At 44.8% G+C, this 21,824-nt stretch overlaps 1 protein-coding gene across 11 annotated transcripts in view; it reads right to left on the bottom strand.

Moving 5' to 3' along the window:
• Nucleotides 1–21,824, bottom strand: part of HIVEP3 (HIVEP zinc finger 3) — a 215,353-nt gene that overhangs the window by 15,345 nt on the left and 178,184 nt on the right. For all 11 annotated transcript variants that reach the window (XM_085208590.1, XM_085208593.1, XM_085208587.1 and 8 more), the window contains one exon: nucleotides 3,627–3,802. In XM_085208590.1, coding sequence (XP_085064716.1) covers nucleotides 3,627–3,802 — 176 coding nt within the window. The remainder of the gene's footprint in view (nucleotides 1–3,626; nucleotides 3,803–21,824) is intronic.

Here is a 21,824-nt window from a genome sequence, read left to right as displayed (position 1 = left end):
TCGAGCATCTATCCTACATGGATAAAGGCTATGAAATGCCAGCCATCTTCTGGACCATGTCATCAGCCTGTGCTAACTGATCTTCCAGAAGAGTCCCAAGGCTGGGCTTCAAAATGAAGAGAATTAGCACATTTCCCAAGAAGCTTAATAGCTGCCTGATATTTCATTTGAAATTGACTTTCAGCCTTCATTCCTTTTATTTTTATTATTTATTTTTATTTTTTGCCCTTTTCTCAGTGTTTCTCCTCCTGCTTGGACCAATGGGTCCTTCTCTGTTCCCAGCATCAGTGCGGGGATTCTTGGCAATGCGGCCGTGGCTCTGCCCTGCTTTAGCTGAATTAATTCTTGTGGAACATTCCGCCAGTTGGACCTGCTCTGGAGTTTCCAGAGAAGCTTAGCAGAGCACTGAGTCTGTACAGCAGTAATAATAATAATAAACTGAGCAGCCATAACCCGGCCTTTAAGGGCTGAGGGGTAACGCATTCAATACATTAGCACGTTCAATAACCCCAGTGCCTGTCATGTGCTGATTAAGGAACTGAGAGCTAATTTATTAAGGGCTATGGCTGAGGATATGGAGAAGTCTGGCGTCTGGGAGCTGGGAGTGGAGCAGACTGTCAAACGGGGATCTCCAGCCAATGCTCCTTACATGAACGCAGAGCTCTCTGTCCATTCTGACCTCTGCACAAAGACGTGGATACAGTCTGCTGCTCCCCATGGTTTTTCCAGAAAGTTTAAGAAATATCAAGCAATCCAGACGTGCTGCGAGTCTGAAAGCAAACAACGGCTGTGGGAGAGGACAGTGTGTGCACAGGGTGGGAAATTCAGCATTGCTCCAACCCTGGGTCACCCACAGAAGGGAAAGGGCAGGGACACAGGGACAGGTGGAGGTTCATTGTCATTCCCAATGGGAAAACTGCTGGACTGCACCTTCCTCCTGGTAAGAAACAATGAAGAAGCAGCTTAACTGCTTTAAACAACCTCTCTGAGGCCACAGCATCAAACCTCATAGGAGAGCACTGCTACGGAGTGGAGATAGAGACACCTCATTAAAGACGTATGTGGATTTCTCATCCAGAAATGTAAAATCAAACCAAATTACAAACCAAATTTCCAAGGCTGCTGTTTCCATCAACTGAGTCAACAGGAAAAAAAATATATATATAATCTCATAGCATTGCTTTAAAATAATAATAATAATCATAATAATAATAAAAAAAAAACATTTCCCTGCAGCTCTGTAACTCAGAGGAACAGCTCTGCTTGCAATGAAAGAGATTTACAAAAATCAGACAAACAGCGTAATTAGTGAACAGGGGGAAATAGTGAAAGCTCACTGTTTTGCAAAAAGTTTTCCCAGCTCTTGGAACACAACTATGGAATTTCAAGGGGGAGAGGGGCACATTTTAACCAGATAAGGATCCTCATGAAAATTATAATAATTAAAAAAAACAACATTAAATCGCTTCCAGCCTAGATGAGAAGTTTGAGCATTAGATCATGCTGGAGAGATCTACCACAGCCAAAATGAAGACAGCCCCATAGATATTCCCTTGGAGTTTACGCTGAATGCTAAAATTAACCTTGGGAAGCTGATTTCTAAAAGAGCTTCAGCTCAGCTTATATTTTTGCAAGTGCAGTCCGGTAGCAAGAGCTCCAGCTTCTCCATTCTGCAATTAACTGTGGTTGCAAAACTGCCCACCAGGAAGGGGGATCCTAATGAATCAGGGCCCCAACCAACTTCTTCTAGACGTCTGCAAAACGAGCTGTGAAACCTCTAGTTCTGCAAACCAGACCTCTGTTTAAGGCACCATCACCAACTGCAACAATTCTGCAACTGGGCTTTAATTGATGATGTTATCAGCACACAAGGATGATTTTTTTTTCCTTGCTTTCCAATAACAGTTTCAAAGGTCCTTATGCTCCCATCAGCAAAGCAAACAGATTTTATACAAGTGCTGCAAAGTTATGTGCAGTATGAGCATGCCTGCAGGGCTCTGACTCTCAGCCTTCCCTCCCCCTTCCAACAAGGAGCCATGTTCATGCAATTCCAAGTTACCATCATGCAACCATTTGTCATAAAATCGCTCATCCCAGTAAATTCTGCCCCCCTCATGCAAATATGCAAATGCATAGTTTTGCATTTAAATCCCAGAGCAAATTGATTTTGGAAGGAAGCATTCCCATGCTGCCTTCCCCAGTAAGCTGAAGAAGGGAAATCCTTTGGAGGCAAGCATCTATTTGCAGGTGTGCTTCAAGGCAGCAGAGATGGAGAGCAAAGCAGCAAGAGAGATGGAGGAAAGGATGGATTCACCACCCTGAACAAAGGCCTAACGGAAGCATGATGGAAAGCAAGGCGAAGTGATGGGAGAGGTTGAACAGATTCACCTCTCAAAGGAAAACCTCGGAACAAAGGAACCAAAGCAAGAGGGAAAGAGAAAGAAAATGGATCAGAGAGAGCTCCAGGTGGGGAAGGAGAGGAAGAACCACGGCTTGAATCTGCTGCTTGTGTCTGACAAGAATTTGGCCTCAAACATGGTATCACTTCCCCATGCCCACATACGGTTGCTGATTCCCAACACGTTGTTACCCAGAAATCCCCCACAACTTAACCTCCAGCCCCGGGCATGGCCCCAGTGACTCACCCAGAGGCAGGATCACTTGTTCAGCACTGAGGCACAGACATGACCACCAATGGCACTTCTGGGCCAGCAGGCATGACACGGCCCATGCAGCACCCAGGCCTCCTCCCATGTCTTCGCTGTGCCTCTTTCTTGGGTAGCAGGGGGGTTCTGGGATGCTATTCTTGAGAAATCAACTCTGCCTGCTCTGCAGTTTTCTGAGGTTTGAAAGGATGGAGCTAGAGATGATGGGTTGAGCTATGAGCGAGACATCAAACTCAGCATCTTTATGGCAAGACTCAATACAACCAAAGATGGAGAGCAGAACTGTGAAAGCCGTGGTGCTCTTATGAGAGGTCAAAGGATTTGGGCCCTTCTGGAACTTCTGACAACTTTCCCCAAAGTCCATGGGAAAAGACTTCATTTTTTCACATGCTGTTATGCATGTTCCTGACATGTTCTACTTGCACAAGGTCTGAGGCAATGATGGAGGCTGCTTGCGAAGAACAGCTGGAGGCAGTGAGGCTGTGGGTCCCTAATGACTGGATGACCTGGGATGGAGGTCTTTAGAGAAAAGGTCCGCCCATGTGATACAGAAAATGCTGAAGTTGCATGCAACTGCCAAGGATGAAAATGTGCAGCGCAAATACCGATCCTGAGAGCACGAGCATACAAAGCCACCCAATCCCAGCCTCCAGGTGCTTGCCCAGGGACCCGGCAGCTCGTCCTCATTCTGGGGTGGTTTTGTTCACAAATCCCTGGCAGCAAAGCTGCGCTTCCAATTTTCTCCTTTAAGAAATACCAAGAGGATGGAGCAGACTCGGGACGCGCATCAGATTCAGAGCTGGTCCTGATGGGTAATTCCAGCCCATTTTGGACTCCCTCATCCCCCTCCCTCTGCCTCATGGGGTTTTCCAGCCCCGGGAAGGCCTTCCCTTCCCCTTTGCAAGCATCCCATGAAGTCAATACACTGAGTAGAGGAGCTAGGAGCTGACTGTCTCTTACCTTTGGTTTTAAAAGCAAAGTTACAGTACTTGCAGACATATGGCCTGACGTCTGTGTGCGTGCGAATGTGTTTCTTCAGCATGCTGGGTTTCTTGCAGCGAATTCCACACTCCTCACATACATACTTCCCTCTTCCACGGCCTCGCACATACACATACTCTTCGTTTGATTTGTACCTATGAGCAACAGGTGTCATGATAAAAAAAAAAAAAAAAAAAAAAAAAGAATATTCCCACCTCAAAAGTAGTCACAACTTTCCTGGGTTAATTTAACATGTTATTGACGCCACCGGTCTCATTTATCATTTGCTAGCTCTGGGTAATTAGGCTAAACACAAAATATCTTTTGTTCAGAGGACTTCTTCCTCTTCTGGAACATGTTTCTAATGTCTTATGTCTTCGTCTGAACAGACAAATAGCCCAAAGCCTGAGGTCAAGTCACAGGATCACCCAAATGTCCTGATTTTCCCCATCCTCATACACAAAGCACTCATAGCAGTCTGAATAATACATGTCGCAGTCCAACCCAGTGGCCTGAATCATCTCTCTCAGCTGTGCTGTGCTTTAAAATATGCACACTGTCACTATCCTCCGCAATGAACTGAGGAATACATCCCAGATAGATCTCTTGTGACACAGCCTTCACATCCACTGGACAACAGCAAATGCCATTGGAAACAACTACAGTGCTGCACTGCACCTGGCATAAAATAAGAGACCTGCACTACAGCTCTTGCTAAAATAAAAGACACCAAGAATGGACACAATGCAAGAAAATACTGTTTGTAAAAACCATATCATACTTACTCTAAATGACCACAGACTCAAGGCTCTTATCTTTGGCACAATATCATGATTTGGATTTACCCAAATCGGCCATCCTTCCTTCACATTATAAATTCATTTATTTTCTGTCCATCTATTTGCACATAGGGAAGGCCACATGATACAGGTTTGAAAAATATTTGCAAGTGAGACCAATCATTTAGCCTCCTGCAGCTTAGCAAATGGAGTCTGTAATTTCCTTACATGCAGCACAAGAAGAACATAACACAAAGCTGGCTCCAAAAGAGGCCAAACTGTTGTGTGGTACTTCTTGTAACCTTTTTTTTGTTTTTTTTCCATCCAATATGAAATACATCTGGTCTTCCAAAAGCCCTGAACATCCACACTTGGAAATAAGACCTTCCAGAGCATTGTAACAGGGGACCCAAAGACACACAGCAATGTCAGCCACTCTCTAGCATTTGATAAAGTCTATTCCAAACCAGGATGGGGAGAAAACCACTTCTGCTCTGGAGAGAAACTGAATAGGAACAGCAGCACAAAGTACAAGGTATGTTCAAGTGCTTAAATATGTAGGTGTGGCTTAAAAAAAAATAACGTGTTCATAAAGGAAAAAAAAAAAAAAGGCAACTATCATTTAAAATGGAGTAAAATATACACAAAGATCATGGATCTGGCCCTGAGATGAGATGGTGACAGCAGTATGGTCTGCACCGTGTGCATCCAAGAAACTACACTGCAGTTACCCACAAGCAAGAAACTTTTAAAGCAAGGTCACACTGCATGAACCTTTTCATCTCCTACCCAGGAAGAAAGCACTTGTCCTTGGCCCCGTTTCATTTCATTCATTAGGAAGCACAGAGGTAACTTCTATTCCACCAAACAGACCTTATAGCAAGGTTCTTGTTAGGTGGCCAGGAGGGACTGAGCTGGTGTCTGAGGAGCACACACAACCTCCAGCCCCGTCCAGCTCTCACCATTTAACCTTACAGATACAAGGATACCCATAACTAATGGCTAAGAGTGGCCAATGGCCCTGCTTTATTCAGGGTACCCGTAATTAATGGCCAAGAGTGGCCAATGGCTCTACTTCATTCATAGTTAATGGCCAAGGGTGGCCAACGTCCCTGCTTCTTTCAGTCTACCTGTAATTAATGGCCAAGGGTGGCCAATGGCCCTCCTTCACTCCGTCAGTAATTTAATGGGAAAGCAACAAAAGGGACCCAGGAGTCCTGATCCCTCTGTTCCAACTTGTGTTTCAGGCTTCTTCCCGCCCCTCCTTTCTTTCTGTCACTGTGCTGGTAATCACATTGCCATTTAAAAAATGAAATTGCACCTTTATCAGCCTTGTACTTGCACTACCCTTAATTACACCCTCACATGGAAACCTCTAAGTGAGCCCTTTGTGTCCAGCAGTCCCTCTGTCGGCCTCATTAAAGCTATCAGGGCTGGCTTTCCCCGGATAAAAAGTGACATGTGATTTAATCTGAAATTAGCCCTGCAGTTTATCTGAGCCATCCTTCAGTGCAGACATTTTTCTACATCTCATGGAGCAGAGAAGCAGAGAAGGAAAGGTGATACAAAGAAATACCGAACCAAATGGGGAGAAACAAGGCAGGTGAGGCTGCCATAACGCAGCGACTGCTGCAAACGCCATCTGTCTGCACTGGAGGCTGTGATATGTTTATGGAGATAATTGCTTCAATATGAAGCTGGTTTCTCTGCGGATCTCATATGATTTGCATCAGAACAACAAATCAATGACAGCTCGTTTCACGTGAAGATTTTACCCTGGACAAGGGACCTTCCTGCTCCATTGCGTGTGCTGTAACCGGATTCCTCTGATATCCACAGTTGGAGTTTGTGTCAGCAAATCTGTGCTTCTCTTCTAGAGCGTTGTGGAATTCATAATCCTGCAGTTAGCAACTTAAACCTCCTATGGTGCCACGGCTCCAATCTAATGCTGAGATGATTTGAAACCCAGGAGGCTAACTGGTCATTACGAGCTCGGAGACTAATTTGGAAATAGCTCTTTGAAACAGACACACTGAAAGGATGAAAATACCGTTATTTCGTGCATTTTTTGAAAGCTTATTTGCTGTGCTCTGCCAGCAAATGCATACGTGTTGAGCTTCCTGCAACCACTACAGACACTTCTCAGGGCAAAGGGGTCTGGCACAGCCATGGCACTGCCTCCCATACCAGAGACCAGGCGGCCCCAGCAGCTGTCAGGAGTTGGGATAACACCAAACTACATCAAATTTTGCCTTAACTCATTCCCTTGAACTTAGCTGAAACTTAAAACCATCAAGTATTTATTCCTTTGCAAGTTTTAGGAGGTCTAGGTTTTACTATTTGCTGCTCCAAATATCTGGCTATCCTTTTTAGCCACAGACACTTCTTTTTCCTACGTGTATTTTTTTTCTCAGTGCTGTGAGCTACATCCAAAAGTCTTCATGTGGCTGAAAACCACACGACAAAGGTTGGAAAGCAGAGGGGGAAGGAAGTGTTGGTGGTTGGAAGGTTTTGGGGAGACCCATTGCTCCAGACACAGCTGGGCTGAATCACTCCTGCTTCCTGCAGCCACCAGGAGCTCTCCTTGCCCTGGAAGGTCTTTGTCAATGTCATTTTGCCTCAGCACAGCAAATAACTGATGTTATTTGCCAGTCAGACTTCAGCACCCCGACTTTGCCAGTATCCAACATTTTAAGCTCAGTGGTACAGAACACCCCCAGCTGATTTTGCAGCGAGGGAACAAGTATTTCCTCAGCCGGTTTGGATGTTTGTTCAACTCCCATGTTTGCTTTTCAGATCTCTGGTGCACAGTAACAGGAATCAGATATCTGATCCTTTCCCGAGCTGCTGCAATTAATTCTCAGTCAAGTGACCCGAGCAGCTCCAGTTGTTGCCTTTGGTGTTAGGCCTCTGCTTTTATTGATGGCCCATTTTATCTGTCATCAGGCTGCCCACTCATCTGGCTCAGTTAAATCCTTCGGAAGTCCCTGAATGTCTGCCCTGGTATTAGCTGATCTAATTTATGTCTTATGCCACCTGCAAAATGTGACAGATTGCTGATAAATGCATAGCTTTTATAATGTCACTAATTACCAGGACGTTTATTGCCTTTATCACAGCTCCCCACTGGACAGTCAGAGCACTTCTCCCATGGTGATGCCAGCAATAGCCTCTCTAAATCTCCACGTGCAGCATAAATACTTATCCTTACCCACTGCACATCCTATAGAGGGAGGTGGGAACCCTTCACAGGTGTGTCCTGAAGGCCAGGCAGTTACTAGGAAATCTCCCTTAACTCAAGCCAAGCAACAGCAGAACAAACAAAAGTATTTCTCTACAAAATCCAGACTAGACAATGTCATTTCCAGGTTTCTAAAAGCATCATAGCAACTTTTTAGTATCCTGATGTATCAGACGGGAATATTGCACCAAGATCAACTGAAATTTCTGAAGAATGATGCAGCAGGACAGGGTACGGATATGGGAGCACCTGGCAGAGAAATCTCCCAGTAAACACCTTTTACAAACAGCCCTTGCCGATCCCCAGCCTCTGTAATATATCTCATACCAAGCAATGAATGCTGATACAAACACAAGGGACAAGAACTCATTTTTGTAGATTCAATTTCAGTACATAAAGTGGGAACTTCTTCATAGAAATCTCTCTGGTCTCATTCTGTGCACCGGGCTTACTGAAATTTTGTATTCACGTCTCACCCGTGACGAGGGTCTGGAGGAGTACAAAAACTGTGTGTCATTTATCAGTAAATATCTTTATGAAATAGTTGTAAGGCACTGAAGACGAATGCCTTGTTATCAGACTGAATCTCCATTTGCCTTCATCAGGGGATGTACCTGTCATGGATTACTTGCTATTATTAACATTTACCAGCACTGACTAATCCTGCTTAGAGAATTGAATAGGTTAAGTTAGATGAACACAAAATATTGTTATTTCAATGTCAAGCCACATCAAAAGAAGACTATACTTTTCCGAAGTATTTTAAAGTATTTTGCATGTGAGACTTTCAGTCTCACCAATATGCAGTGCCCCTAAAAGGGAAGGTGTTCCTTATGATCATCCAATCTGCATGGGAAATAAAGAAAGGATCAAAGACCCACCAGCTTTCCTGCATGGAAACCCCCAAGATTAGCCACTGGTGGTGCTTAGGGACATGGTGTAGCAGGCAATATTGGTGATAGTTGGATGGTTGGACTTGATGATCTTAGAGATCTTTTCCAACCTTAATAATTCTATCATTCTATGATTCCGTTGATTATGGAATCTATGATTTCCATTCTATGAAGGACCAGCACACAATTCATGTGGATACAAGCGTACGTCAAGGACGGCACGACTGCCTGGATGGAAGCTCCTTGGCAGGGCTGCTCTCCTACCAAGAAAAATACCCACTAGCTCCTCAGCAATGCTGGTCACCAGGACCACAAAACATACATGGAGGAGAAACTCTAGAGACAGCTTCAGAAATAAATGCACACCGCTCGTTTCCTCTCTGCAGGAATCCGAGTGTAGATAGTAGGAGTAGGAATTCTATGGCACTGCAAAAGAAAATTAAAAAAGCAAAAATGACACAGGGCAGCTCCAGCTGAAGTCATCCTGTCTGTTTTTTGTAACATCCCTGATGGGTCCTCACAGCTTGGATTTTACCTAGGGCAATTTTCCACATTTCTTTGAATGGGAAACAATAAAGTGGGTGTATCCCCACACTGTGCTCCTTGTGATCATGGCTTTGTCTGCACGACCTTGGTGGCACTGGGCAGTGTGGGACACGTCAGCTGCTTCAGAAGCAATGCAAGCACCATGGGTGGGCACTCTCCAAAGGCAGATCAATGATCCTCCAGTTTGCCTACAAAAATGAACACTGGCAGAGCCCATATATCATAGAAAAAGAAGACACAGGAGTCTCTTCCTATAGCTCTGCACTGTGACATGGCAGCCAGACCACCAGGACATGGGGAGGTCAGTGCAGAAACATCAAGTCAAAGGAAATATATCCACAACTGACCACATCTGGAACTCCGTGTCCAGGTTTTTGTGTTTCACATTTGGAATGACAAAAGCAAACCAGAAAAAAAGATGAGAAGGAAGTAACCTCCCTGCTGATGTAAAGATGAATTTGGGAGGAAAACGTGCAAAAAGTAAATGGTTCGAACAACATACAAAACTCTAGATAAATGAAAGGGGTAGGGACAGGCTGATCACCTGGAGAGATGCGTGCAATGGCCTGGATGGGGAGACATTTCTTTACTATGGATGGTTATCATAGAATCATAGAACGACTGGGGTTGGAAGGGACCTCAAGGGTCATCATGTTCCAACCCCCCTGCAGCAGGCAGGGCTACCAACCACTAGGTCAAGTACTAGATCAGATTGCCCAGGGTCCCACCAATCTGGCCTTGAGCACCTCCAGGGACAGGGCATCCTCATCTTTCAGGATTCCCAGGTCCTTCTCAAGGAATTCTCCCAGTCTGTGTAGACACCTGGGATTATCTTGACCCAAGTGCAAAACCTTGCACTTAGCTTTGTCGAACCTCATTAGGTTCACATGGGCCCACCTTTCCAGTTCATCAAAGTCCCAAAAGAATCCCATGAACTGCAGAGTGAAAACACAAAATAGAAAATTTAGGCTAAACATAAAAAAAGATGGGGAGCATTCTCAAGTAGGTTTACCCTGCACAGAAGTATGGCATGGATTTAAGCGGTGTAACACCTCCCATGTGTTCGGGCTTTGCAGCACCTCTCACTGGGTACACCTCCTTTCTGCAAATCCACTGGAGGAGCTGACACACCTCTGTAACACACACAGTGGTCTCCAAGGGCTGACAAACAGCCAGAGTTTGAAAGCAACACAGAAAATATGCGTGAACAACCCAAATCCACACAAGGAGCTTTTACTAGCATAAAAACACTGAACACAGAATGCCTTTTAAAGGCATTTCTCCATCAGCAAAAGCAAATCCTTCAGCCAGCAGAGCCTATTTTGACTGAGAAGGAACAACAGGATTTGTGTTCTTGTGAGCTGGTCTGCACCAGGAGGGCAGCTCCACCACCCCAACCTGGAACAGACCCTTGGGCAGTGTGGTACATCCAACACAACCATGGGATCTCCTTCAATGAATCCAGCACAGAGGGAGCCCAACACCAGCCAATGTTATACATGGATATAGAACTGCAAAAACGTTGCAGCGTGTTATTACTCCTCTGAGTTTTATGCTTGAGTGAAAGCTTGATTTAATTTTGGGTTCTGGCATCAGACCTTTTCTACTCTATTAGAAGTAAAATTACAGTTATACTCATTACAGTTCTATCTGCTGTTATACAGCTTCATCCTCTCTACATTCTAATCACTTAATTGTCATTCCAAGCTGCTCTAAAAACACAACTATTTCAAGGGGAAAAAAAAAGAATCAATGTAAATAATACTGCACTGCTTTAAACAAGCTGACAACCCGGACTTTCATTACTGAAATGCATTTAGAAATGAAACCAGACTGAAAAATGAAAGCGCCCTTACTGCAAGGTGAAAGTATTCACTGCATGGTGTGTGCATCATCCATGCAAATGGCCATCTTTAGGCACCCAGCATGGAGAAATGTGGAGTAGCACTGATTGCATGCATGGGATAATCTGTTCCTTCTGGGCTTCCTTTCCATTAAGTCCAATTAAGCCCATTAAGAGCAGAGATGGTGAAACAATTTCCATAGTTTCTCGCTTCTTATTTAGTGATTGGGCCATGTGTGGACCATCTTCAGAACGTGCAGAAGTCAGACAGCTACTGCAGAGCACATGGAACCTGAGCACCTCATCCCAACTCATAGAAAAAGATGAGAGAAAGAGACTAAAAAAATAGTAGTAATTAGTTTTGTAACTACAAGGATATGATGGCAGCATTACAAAAAACCACATTCACCTTCCACTTCTATGTACCCATTTCTCAGACTTCCCTATACATCATTCCAAGACACGCTGCTGCATGATGGCAATGCTGGAGCGTTGTCTCACCACAAGCAGGCAGGTTGGGGTGAGGTAAACACACACTGTTGCTCCAACACCACCTTTCCTTACTGAAGATCAAATGCAAATAGAAATAACATCAGATTTAAAAAAAAAACCACCGCAACCAACTCATACAGCCCATTCATAAGGTGTTCATAGAGAAAATCCAGCCTGCAAGTCGCTGTAGATAACCTCTCCCAATTCCATTTTTTCCTCCACCCCCTCCATCAGAATCAATCAAACAATATCCAGATAATCTGACATTAACCACTTTGACTCTAAGTACTGACACAGATACTCCTTGTTCCCAAAGCGGCTCTTTCTGCCACTATTTTCCTAAGTGCTATGAGTGATTCTCAATGCCATGGCTGTTTTAATTACAGGCTGCCTTCTCGTCCTTCTGTCGCTTTCCATGTCAAGGAGGAAGCACTGTGTCTGATGGCCTTGCTCCAGGATTTCATTTCTCAGCACCAACTCAGTCCTTGCAAAACCCTTATTTTTTTTAAGCCTGTGATGCTCTGTACCACTTAATAGTCCTAAACATATCATTAAATTCTTGAATTCTATTGGATTAAATTACAACTCATGGATTATTTAAAACTGTACTGAGTATGTTGAAAGGATGCATCCAATATAAGCATGTAGTAACACATTCCTCCCACTATACTTCTTGAATAGTCACTGGCTCCTGAGAGAGGGTCTCTATTCTGAAGCTGCCACCAAACTCTAGAGTTTATCTCAACACATTTATAAACGCTCAAAGAGTTCTTTGTGAGAATTTGGCTTCTGGATTGTATAAACATTAATGCATTTTGATGGTGTATCTTTTCATGCTTGTGCAAAGAACCATCCATTTTTGATGGAAGGTATGTGACACCTCATTTTTCAATGGATACCATCATATCTTGGTAGCTCCACATTTATTTCAGGCAGATTTTTTTTTCTATACCACTGATTGAGCAACCTGATCTGGCTCAGATGTCCCTGTTCATTGCAGGGGAGCTGAACAAGATGACCTTCAAAGGTCCCTTCCAACTCAAATGATTCTATGATTCTGTAATTTCATTTGTGGATGAATTTTCTTTGGTTTTCCATCCCCTCCTGGTCTGACTGGGATATGCAGAGGATGCTCAACACCTGTGGGTCTCAGCCATGGGCTGGGCTGGAAGATCATGTCCTGTCAGCTGGACATGGCTGCCTCCTCCTTGCACTTTCTGTGTGGTGTCTGTTCATTCTGAGAGGTTCACAGTGCTCTGCCTGCTCCATTTTTGACCTCTTTTTGCCAGACACCATGTCAGTAGGACACAGCAGAGGAGATTTGCTATCAGACTGCCCCGAGTTACCCATCTCAAATCAAGGTGAAAAAATCTTACTGTTCCTGCCATGGGAAAAGGTGAGGAACCATTCAGCCATGTGACTAGGTTATAGAAATGCATTTTCTCTTCTGTCACCACATTTGCCTTCTTGTCTGCCAGCCTGTTAGGAATGAATAAATATCCCATTTGCAAACTGCACCTCAATGGAACACATCTATGGGGTACAGGTACACCAAAAAAAAATCACTGCTGCCCCTAAGTACTCTGCATTGCTACATCGTTTAGTTTTGAATTATTAAGGAGTGGAATTTCTTCATATCCCTCAAGAAACAAACTCAACTGATGCTTAACAGAATACCCTGCAGGCATTCAAGGCCAGGCTGGACGTGGCTCTGGGCAGCCTGGTCTGGTGGTTGGTGACCCTGCATATAGCAGGGGGGTTGAAACAAGATGATCATTGTGGTCCTTTTCAACTCAGGCCATTCTGTGATTCTGTGATTAACAGAAGGTTAGGGTGGAAATTTTTTCACTTTTTTTTTTTTTTTGTCCAAATCTGTGTTTATTTTGTTTCATCCATTAATTGCTTAAACTTATGCAAGCAATTGCACTGCTTTTCAACATCATTGGACCTCAGATAGAGCTGTTCCATCTACGGTGACCAGAATTAAGGGTAGGCAGGCAGGAAAAGAAGATGCCATCTATGCTTCTATAATGAATTTATAGCATAGCAGCCAACTGTAAGGTCTTTAACATAGAAAATATATTTTATGCTCAGCCTGAAAGCTAATTCCTTTATAGTATGACTTATAAAAATGGTGCCTAATGAGGTTGGTTCCTTCTTCATTAAGAAATAAAGAAAAAGAGGGAAAAAATAGAGGAAAAAAAAAAAAAAAGAAGCCACATGGCACATTCATAGACTAAAACACCACCGGGTTAAAAAAGCCAGATTTCTGGCACATTATGAAAAACAGTAATTAAGACAAACACCACACAAGGGAAATTTAGCTGCATTGTTCTGCTGTGGCTGTGGAGCGAGGCGCTGTGAGCCGGGATCCCCTGTGCCCCATTCCTTGGGTGATTATTTGCTCCTCTGCAGTGGGAGCAGGGAGGGCAGTGCTGCAGATCTCAATGGGCCATTTGAAAACCGTGCTTCACTAAGTGGGACAAGAGAAAGCTGAGACCCAGATCAACATCCACGGTTAATTCAGTTTATGTTATGTCCTAGAAATAACCTGCTTGCAACATCACTGGAGAGCAGCAAGCGGCACCATGAGCAGACCAAAGAGAAGGCAAAGATCGCAGTAATAACAAGAAATACGCAGAAGTTATAAGAACTGAACAGACTAAACCTATCCATCAATAGCTGACGCTATTTTCAATCCATCTTTATATCACAAACGAAAAATGCTTGGCCATAAATACGTCATTCAAGGTCAGTCTGGATGGGGGTCTGAGCTCCTGATGGAGCTGTAGGTGTCCCTGCTCATCACAGGGGATTTGGACCAGATGGCTTTCAAGGTCCGTCCCAACTCAAACCATTCTATGATTCCACAACTCTATGAAATTAGTACCTACTCCTTACATCTTTGCCTAACTACCACAAGTCTTAGGCAACTGACTACAATTTAGATGATGAGCTTTTAGGTCTCATTCTTTACACTGAAATGCTGTGGAAGAGATGCGATTGATCACATTTCCAAATCTTTATTATTATTTATTAACAGCAATAACTGCATCTCATTATGAACGTTTCTAATCACTCGGATGAATAATAAAGAGACTTTTGGCACCAATTAGAGCGGATGACAAATGAACTGCAGTCAGAGCTACAGAAGATGGTATTTTAATAATATTGGCAACTTGGAGACAATTCCATTGGCCAAAAGTCCTATTCACTGCTGGTGTCCTTGGTGCTGATGGCCTGGATGTCCTGCTCTACAGGATCTTAATGTCCACTTACTGTATGGCCAGGCCACCTACTAAAATTCCCTGAGTATTCCAAGTGAGAGAAAGGAAATTTTCAGCCATCCTTATTTCAAGCAAACTTGTAAGGTGTTTCATGAGACAAAAAAAAAAAAGTTTGCTGTGGTTCAACTGATCCACTCAAGCAGATTTGAGAAGCCACTTGCGAGCAGCAGTTATTCCTTCCTCTCAGGAAGGCTGCAATGTAATACAGGGATCACTGCTTACTTCCACTTTCCCTTTAGTATCAGCCATCTTTGGTAATGCTGATTATAGGTAAAATATGCAGAGACAAAAAAAAAAAAAAAAAAAAAAAGAAGGGCTGACCTCACCATACAAGCAAGCAACAAAAATGGCTCAGAATAAATCCGTTCCCTGATGGACATCTGCTTCATCACAGTTGTTTTCCTCTTCTTGTCTCAGGAGACTTCAGTCCATCTTCCTTACATCTGAGCTTATTTTCCTTTTGAAGACCTTCTGAAGCAAGGATGCCATTGCAGTGACTTCCCACATCTTTGTTCCCACTGCTCAGTCAGTGACAGATTTTGGGAGCACCGCAGGAGGAGTCCTTACAAACAACAGGGATGGTGAAGGAAAACAAAACTTCCCCTCAAGTTCCTCCGCCTCCACCCTCTGACTGTGACACATGGGATAAATTCTCCCAGAGAAACTCAGTCTCCTCCAGTTTGCATAAAGAGGCTTCAGAGCTCAGCTCCCCATGTAGGTGTATGGAGATCTGGGAGGAGGGTGCTGTGCAGGAGCTGTTTTTATCCCTGTCCTTTTGTTACTTAGCAATAGAAACCCAAACACTGCTCCTCCAAGTGCAGAAGGCTTCCAGCAGCTCCAGCAAGCTCCCTGCGGGGAGTATTGAGTTTCATTCACTTCTTCACCAGTGACATGAATACCCATCCATAAACTGTTGGCACAATAAAATCTGAATGTCTGAGACTGGCTGCCATTAACAATAATGCAAACCTCATCCAAGTGTCGGCCTGGTTATGCTCTGAAATAACAGGAAGTGCCTTGATTTCAAAGAATCTTGGAAGTGAACCTGATATGCTGCACATTACAGAATAACTTCTTCAAGACAAACACTTTGTTTCCAAGTGTCTTCACAAGAAAGCCCAGACAACCCCTCTGCCAACCCCATGTGAAGCTCCAGCAGGAGCCAGGGAACCAGTTGGAAACAGCAGGGTGTTTTTCCAGGAGAAATGGTCCCCTTATGTCAAAGAGCGATGGATGAGACTGATGCAGAAAGAGCAATGGATGGGGCTGGAACCATGGGAGCAAGTGGAATATACTGGTTCCAAGTCTGGCATTTCCCGGAGTGAGGTCCAACTCCCCAGTGAAAGTTCTTAAAAAGTAGTAAAAATAAATAATAATAATAGGCTAGGTTTATTTCTATAACATAGAAGCCAAAGAGCCTCTGGCTATAGCGAAGCATAGTAAATAAAAGCAAGTCCAGCTGCCTGGTCCCTTCTTTCCCAAAGGCAACAAAACAGAACACAAACACATAGTAAAGACCATCTGAGAACCACAGTAACCCCATAACAAAAGCACTCAGTCAGTATCACATTCCGGTCAGTTCTTGCCCTTATCACCACTGGGTATTGATGGTTGATGAATTTCCGTCCTCCTAATACAACTACAACTGACAAAATACCCAAAGCCACTCAGGTTATTATGACATCTCAACATCCTGGAGGACTGAATGGATCGGGCTTAGGTTATCACCTACAAACAGATCATCATGTCAGCCCTCGTTCTGCTCCACAACACCTAGGGGTTATAATTATTAATGAAATTCTGTAGTATTCCAGGAGATAGAGAAACTCTTCGAGGAAACATGAGACTCAGATTCGTCCCAAGCCTTTACCCATCCTTGAAGTTAGATCCAAGACAGACCAATTTTAAAGAAATGATTTAATTATTTCTCATTTCCTGTGCTTCCTGTCTCCTGTCAAGGCAAGGAAATGAGGACTGGTCCCAAGGAGACCTGAGATACCATCAGTCCAACTGGACAGCAGAAACTCCAGGAACTGCATTAGAAAGTTTTATCCTATGACTTTTCAGACCAATTCTAGAGCTGTAAGAGGTTCCAGATGAGCTGGAGCAAAGCATCTTGGCTCTTGGATACTCATCTACATTAGCAGGAGCAGAGTTTAAGCCCTCCTCGATTCTAATGATGAGGAGTCACTGTTTGCAGGGAGGACCTGTGTTGTGAATCACCTGGCAAGGAGCAGTGAGTCATCCTCCCATTGAAACTATGAACACCCAGGTACACACTGCTGGAAAAGGCTTTTTTAGTGTTTCTGCAGCCAAAATTTGGGCTCAAACCAACCTGCCCTCAAGTCAGTTCTGGCAGCAGGGTCAGGTGGAGGTTTTGTTTGGAGAGCAGAAGCTGGGTCCAGAGCAGTGCAAACCACTCACCGAGCACTTGATTTCCTACCAGCTGGGCAGTGATTGCTATTCTCACATCTGTACACCGCTGGAAATCCCTGAGGACCATCCTCTATGTGTTCTGCAGTGGCCGCAGCTCTCCAGGAGCTCTCACCACAGCTGGCGAGTGATTCTGAAAGTTCCCCCTCCCATCCCACTGCTCCTCCCCAGGGCTCTTCTGAGACAGAAACTCTGAGCTCAGCAATTTCACAACGTTGTGATTTTCTCCTTCTTCCCTCGCTATCCCTACAAAAAACCAATGCAGCCCAGAGACAGGGAGCTGGATTCTGTTCTCTCTTGCACATAATCAGCACAATTTAGGCAGCTCCACTCGCCCTTGCAAAGCAATTGAAGGAAACAGGGCAGCGCAGGGGTAACCAGGGGCAGAGCCTGCATTACCCATGATGATGTGTGAGGAGGTGAGTAGAGCCAAAGTTGTGCTTGCAGGACCTACAGCTCAAAACCATCACCTTTTAGCCTCGAATCAAAAAAACACATTAGATACCACAATTACTGAGGAAAAAATCTGGAAAACCCATAATGCTTTTTTTTCCCCAGTCATTTTTCAGCAACTGAACTTAAAAAAAGAAGTAAAAATCCTTCTCTCTCAGGCATCTGCTGTTAGCCAACGTGTTTTACGACTGCTGTACAGAACGTTTCAGTGTATAATGATTATAATAATCAGAAGAAAAAATACGATTGTGCCAAGAGCACACTCTTCTGTAGCTTAAAGTGTATGCGTGCACACCCTAGGTGATTTCTTCTAGAAGTCCCTAAACATTCGTCAGCCACGCAGTCCCAAAGCAGCCTGATAATTTTAGGAACCACTTCTACAGATGCAGCTCTATAGCTTCAGATAACGGCTGCGTGCCTCTGCAAACCCCAGCAGCAGTGCTGTTCTCACGGGACAGCGCTCAGTGCGAGCGGTTCTCCCGCGGGAAGCTCCCACTCCTCCAGGATGCAGAAATTCCTGCGAGGACCGCGGGACCACAAGGCTCCAGCTGTTCCCAGCCGTTCTGCCACGCTCGTGGGTGAGATCATAGACTCAACAGCAATGCAGCTGGGAAAGGAGGAAGGCAGGGATGCGGTCCCTCCATCCGCAGCATGGAGACGCGTCGGTAGCATGGAGGAGGTGGGGTGGGAGGCAGGAGGAGAGCAGTTCTCAGGTCACTGATGGAAAACGCGACGGGTCCGGTCACCTCCCCTGTGGGTTGAGAGGGGCTGTGAAAGAAGTCCTCCTTGGAAAGGTTCCCATGGAAGTCTCGCAGAAGGAGAACGTGCCAATGGTCGCGTGTGCTAATGGTGGAAGATCGTAAGATTTGGGGGAGGAGGAGCATGTTTAACCAGGATAAAAAAATTTTAAAAGAGCCCCTGGGAGTACCGTTGCCTGCTGATGACCTTCAGGGGCTTTCACTTGGAGCTTCTCCAGGCTGAAGCAGGAGCAACTGAAAGCAGCTCCTAAAAAGAGCTGAGCTCTTGCTTGCATTCCCGCACCATGGGCTGGCTGCTCTCATTAGGTCCCCTAACGAGCTTCCTGCAGCCAAGCCAGACCCTTATGCACAGCACCTTGCACACATGAAGGAGTAGTATTTTTCAAAGACAGATCCCTATTATTTATCTTAACACAGTGCCTACAGGTCTACCGTGCAGACAGTGAACACGGAGTGAAAAACTAATTTACCAAGATCCAGCCCCAAGGACATACAAAGAGATAGCAGATGGGCAGTGGTGGATAGCATGGGAAAACAACAGGAGGATGTAGGTCAGTGTGATGTGCTGGGACACGCAGTCTAAATGTTGTCATCATTTCTACAGACAGACATCTCAGAGCAGAGGTGAGTTGAAGGAGGAGAAAGAAGGTCAGCAGATGTTTTCAGAGAGCTCTTTCCAGCAGGGAAGAAAGGTTGTAGAAATAATACATGGGGAGTGGAGAGTGTTATCACCATTCAGAGCAGGAAGGGATATTTTGTCATCAAAAACGGATGCAAAGAGGGCTCTATGTAGACAAAGCACAAGGAAATTAATTTTTCAAAACAGAGACAGACCCACACTGATACTGCAAGCACGCAGAACAAGACTGCAGAGGAGCTGGGTGAGCAGCTGGTGAATTTTACTTCTGTATATGGACAGGAAAGGTTGCACTTCGGAGCCATTCTGCAAGAAAAGTTGGCAAAATGCAAAGAGAAGGGAAAAGTCCTGCACAGACTGAGCTCCCCCAGATAACAGCAGGAATGGTGTTGATTGCAATCATGCCACAGTGCTGAGGATGGACAACTTGCAGCACAGTGTGGTTTCTTCCAACAGTACGAGAACCCAGGGAATGGGAGGAGATCTCCGTTGTCTCCTTCAAGAGGAGTTCCCACCTGGAAGGGATCTGGACACGATCAGCAGTGAGGGTGGATGGCAGATAAGATCCTGTCTGCTCATAAAGTGCTATATCCAGGGCGCAAAGGCCATCCTTCACATACCTCAGGAAATCCCTCTCTGCACCAACATTTCAGGATATTTTCCTTCCTTCCAAACAAACAAACAAAAATAGTAAAAAAACACATAAAATTGTTGCCTAGAACTTTTTCTCTCTGTTTTGCATGTCTGCATGTCAAAAGTGCCAGTCTATCAAGCTCACTTCTGCTGAGACCAAAATACGTTCCCGTTTCTCTCCAGGAAGTCATAGCAGCCACCGTTTGTGTTTTTTCTACAGCTGTGGCACTTTTCCCAAGGACACGCAGAGGCCCCCGGGGGTCTCTCACCCCCACATCTTCACATGGGGCGGGTGGGATTGCCTCCAGCCGGGTCTATAGGAAGACGTGCTGCTGTCTGAATCCGAGGCGACATCAAAGCCCGCAAGAATCCGAAGCGACTCCTCCTCAAAACCACTCGCCTTCCCCTTTCTTGGATAAACACGGCGCGGCAGGAAGCTGCCCGCAGCCACCAGCCCCTGTGGGATCGCCATCCAGCCGGGACTTCCCTGCACGGGGCCATCTGTGGAGCAGCATGGAGCCGTCCCATTCCAGGCAGGGTTCGCGAACCCGCTGCTCCAGATGTGACCTCGGCGGTGCTGGTGACACTTTGGAAGGGATGGCAGGAAGGCTGTGGGGACTGTGCAAAAATAACCGGCTGCTGTTAGCGCTGACACGGCCTCTGCTCTCCAGAGGAGGACCGTGAAGGCCCCTTCCGAAGCGGGGGCAGAGCTAGAAGCTATTTTAAATCACTGCTCTTCACTGCAAGACATAAAACCTCCGTCAGCTTTAGCAGAGAGGTTTGTGTGTGTTTTATGCTGAGGTGCCTCGCAGATTTACACATTGCAAAGCAGCCGTGCACCAGGGACCGGCGGTGCGGCATCAGAAATCGCTGCGGCTTTCTCTGCTAAAGAAGTCAAGCTGCAAAACTGTAAATGTTCACAGACCTGTAGCTCAAGCACAGGACAGAACTGGAGGCTCCCAGAGCTCCTCTATTTCTGCAGCCTGCTGCCTCCTACAAGCACCCTTCACCATGTATTAGCACTTTCTTTACCATCAGCTTCAACAGTGTAGAAGGGCCACAGCTTCCACTCTTGATTGCTGTGAGTTTATTAGGCCCATTTGGTGACATCTATATGAAGGTCCAATTTGCAAAGGCACAAATACCCACAGTTAGGGCAACTGCAATCAGCCCTGCCCACTGCTCAGCACCTCTGAAGATCTTAATCTTCTTAATCATGTGTGCTCAGCTTTCAGCTCAATACATTGAGCTCAAGATGCAACATATGAAGATCTGAATTCCTAATAAATTACTGTTACAAATAATACTCTGTGGTAAAACCAGAACACTTCCACTCTAAAACTTCAGCCCATTGGTACTCTGGGTAAATGCACTAATTAGCTTTTTTTTATACTGATGTCCTCTACTCCCATATACACAGATGTTACTATGGTTCTAACATTATAGCCTTTTGGGGAAAAAAAAAGAAAATATCCACAAACCGAGGACATACCAAAGCCAAGTGAAAAAGAAATCACTTATCCCATTGTCCACCACCATACCAAATATCCCTCATCTTTTTGAATTGTGAAAAGTTGATCAATTCTTACCCTAAACTCCTGATGTCCCATTTTTATGTAGCTGCAACACATGGACTTCGTGCCATACAATGTCTCTCCCCACTGCCCACCCCACTGGTCCCACCACAGCTCTCCTGCCGTCAAGAGGGATTTATTTTCTGTACCAAAGGGTTTTGCTCCTGCCACATTTGGGATAGGTTCTCATTTTATAAAAAAATCAGGCTGCTGTGGCTCACTTAGCCCAGTGCTTTGCAGAGAACCTGATGTTTGAAAGCATTGTTTGGTCTTGCAAGGGGACTGAAATGCAGAGAGTTGAATCTCAGTTCTGCAATTAAATGGTTTGTTTGAATAAGAATAGCAAGATGATACTCTCAAACATGAAAAACCAGTGGTTTAAGTGTTGATCTAAAACATCTGTGAGAAACACTTGATCTTTGAAAACACCACTACTATGCACAGGCCTACCAAGAGACACCCAAACCAGCTCAGTTGTGCCCAGGCTTCCCAAGAAACCAAGGCACCCAACAAATAGGAAGGTCTATAACAACTCAACAGTGATGAATTGACAGTTGGTCCTGATGATCTTAGAGGTCTTTTCCAACCTCTATGATTCTATCATTCTA

Source organism: Meleagris gallopavo, chromosome 25 (genome assembly GCF_905368555.1).
Source record: "Meleagris gallopavo chromosome 25, MGAL_WU_HG_1.1, whole genome shotgun sequence".
Taxonomy (NCBI): domain Eukaryota; kingdom Metazoa; phylum Chordata; class Aves; order Galliformes; family Phasianidae; genus Meleagris; species Meleagris gallopavo.
Note: the sequence above shows the minus strand (reverse complement) of the source record. Positions and strands in the feature narration are given on the sequence as shown.